The 2,093-nt window shown below is 56.0% G+C and overlaps 1 protein-coding gene across 1 annotated transcript in view; it reads right to left on the bottom strand.

The window, feature by feature from the left end:
* The window catches only part of LOC106898117 (serine/threonine-protein kinase WNK3-like), a 7,636-nt gene extending 6,472 nt beyond the window's left edge, over nt 1-1,164 (bottom strand). Inside the window, exons 1-3 of the mRNA XM_014959207.1 lie at nt 1,144-1,164; nt 608-780; nt 88-264 (exon numbers count right to left, since the gene is read on the bottom strand). Of these exons, the coding sequence (XP_014814693.1) occupies nt 88-264; nt 608-780; nt 1,144-1,164 (371 nt within the window). The remainder of the gene's footprint in view (nt 1-87; nt 265-607; nt 781-1,143) is intronic.
* Nucleotides 1,165-2,093: the final 929 nt, after the last annotated feature.

Genomic DNA, 2,093 nt, shown 5'->3' with positions numbered 1-2,093 from the left:
GGGGACTCCAAACCACCCCCCTCCCCCCCCCAAGAACTCCCTCCCCGGGTGGGGTCCCCGTTGGGGGGTGGTGGGTCCCCATCTCACGTCTTGAGGGTGCCCGAGGTCATGAGCTCGGTGACGAGGACGATGCACTTCTTGCCCTTGAGGGTGGACTCCCAGGAGTCGTAGAAGCGGACGATGTTGGGGTGTTGGAGGCCCTTCAGCATCTCCGCCTCCTCCTTGAAGCGCTGCTGCTCCACCTTGGTCAACTTCCGGTCCTGGGGGTGGGGGTGGGGCAGGGGGTGGGGTTGGAGGACACACACACAACGTCAAATCCAACCCCAACGTCAAGGGTCATCATCGTCCATCGTCTTGACCCAACGAGAGGACAACAATTGGGACAAACTCAATGTCAAGGGTCATCATCGTCCATCATCTTGACCCAACCAGGGGACAACCTCAATATCAAGGGTCACCATCGTCCATCTCCTGGACCCAATGAGGGGACAACAATTGGGACAACCTCAACATCAAGGGTGGGGACTCCAAACCACCCCCCTCCCCCCCCCAAGAACTCCCTCCCCGGGTGGGGTCCCCGTTGGGGGGTGGTGGGTCCCCATCTCACGTCTTGAGGGTGCCCGAGGTCATGAGCTCGGTGACGAGGACGATGCACTTCTTGCCCTTGAGGGTGGACTCCCAGGAGTCGTAGAAGCGGACGATGTTGGGGTGTTGGAGGCCCTTCAGCATCTCCGCCTCCTCCTTGAAGCGCTGCTGCTCCACCTTGGTCAACTTCCGGTCCTGGGGGTGGGGGTGGGGCAGGGGGTGGGGTTGGAGGACACACACACAACGTCAAATCCAACCCCAACGTCAAGGGTCATCATCGTCCATCGTCTTGACCCAACGAGAGGACAACAATTGGGACAAACTCAATGTCAAGGGTCATCATCGTCCATCATCTTGACCCAAACAGGGGACAACCTCAATATCAAGGGTCACCATCGTCCATCTCCTGGACCCAATGAGGGGACAACAATTGGGACAACCTCAACATCAAGGGTCATCATCGTCCATCATCTTGACCCAACCAGGGGACAACCTCAATATCAAGGGTCACCATCGTCCATCTCCTGGACCCAATGAGGGGACAACAATTGGGACAACCTCAACATCAAGGGTCACCATCGTCCATTGTCTTCACCCAATGAGGGGACGACAATGGGGACAACCCCAACGTCATGGGTCACCATCGTCCATCTTCTTGACCCAATGAGGAGACAACAATGGGGACAACCCCAACGTCAAGGGTCACCATCGTCCATCGTCTTGACCAAACAAGGGGACAACAATTGGGACAACCTCAACGTCAAGGGTCACCATCATCCAGCCTCTTGACCCAACGAGGGGACAACAACGGGGACAACCCCAATGTCAAGTGTCACCATCGTCCATCGCCTTCACTGGTGGCTTTGGGACAAGGGACTGAAGATTTTGGGGACCTCATTTTTGGGATTACGTTAAGGGATCCTGTGATCTAAGGTGGCAGTTAATTAATTTGCTGGGTTGATTGGGCAAATTTGGGGTTAATTACGACTTTTCAGGGGGTTGTGGGAGGGGGTTTTGCCCACGGGGGTGGGGTGAAGGACCTTGGAGAAGTGGATGGGGGTGGCGTGGAGGAGTCAGAAGAGTTCATCGAGGGGTTGGATGAGTTTGAGGGGCCAACTGTGGGGTTCATGGTCAATTTTGGGGTGTCCTTGACCTTAGAAGAGGCTCGAGAGGAGTTTGAGGGGCCAATCGTTGGGTTCATGGAGGAATTTTAGGGTGTCCTTGGCTCTGGGAGAGGTTCAAGAGGGGTTTGAGGGTCCAATCGTTGGGTTCATGGTCAATTTTGGAGTGTCCTTGACCTTGGAAGAGGTTCAAGATGAGTTTGAGGGGGCAATCGTTGGGTTCATGCTCAATTTTGTGGTGCCCTTGGCTTTGGAAGAGCCCCAAGATGAGTTTGAGGGACCGGTTGTGGGGTCGAGGAGGAATTTTGGGCCCCGCTCACCCTTTCTAATGAACCCAACCCCCCCCTTAACGAAGGGCCAACCCTCCCGGGGTGCTGACCTCCCCCA

The sequence above is a fragment of the Calidris pugnax genome, unplaced genomic scaffold, assembly GCF_001431845.1.
Source record: "Calidris pugnax isolate Ruff unplaced genomic scaffold, ASM143184v1 scaffold447, whole genome shotgun sequence".
In the NCBI taxonomy this organism is placed as follows: Eukaryota; Metazoa; Chordata; class Aves; order Charadriiformes; family Scolopacidae; genus Calidris; species Calidris pugnax.
This window is presented reverse-complemented; position numbering and strand designations above follow the sequence as displayed.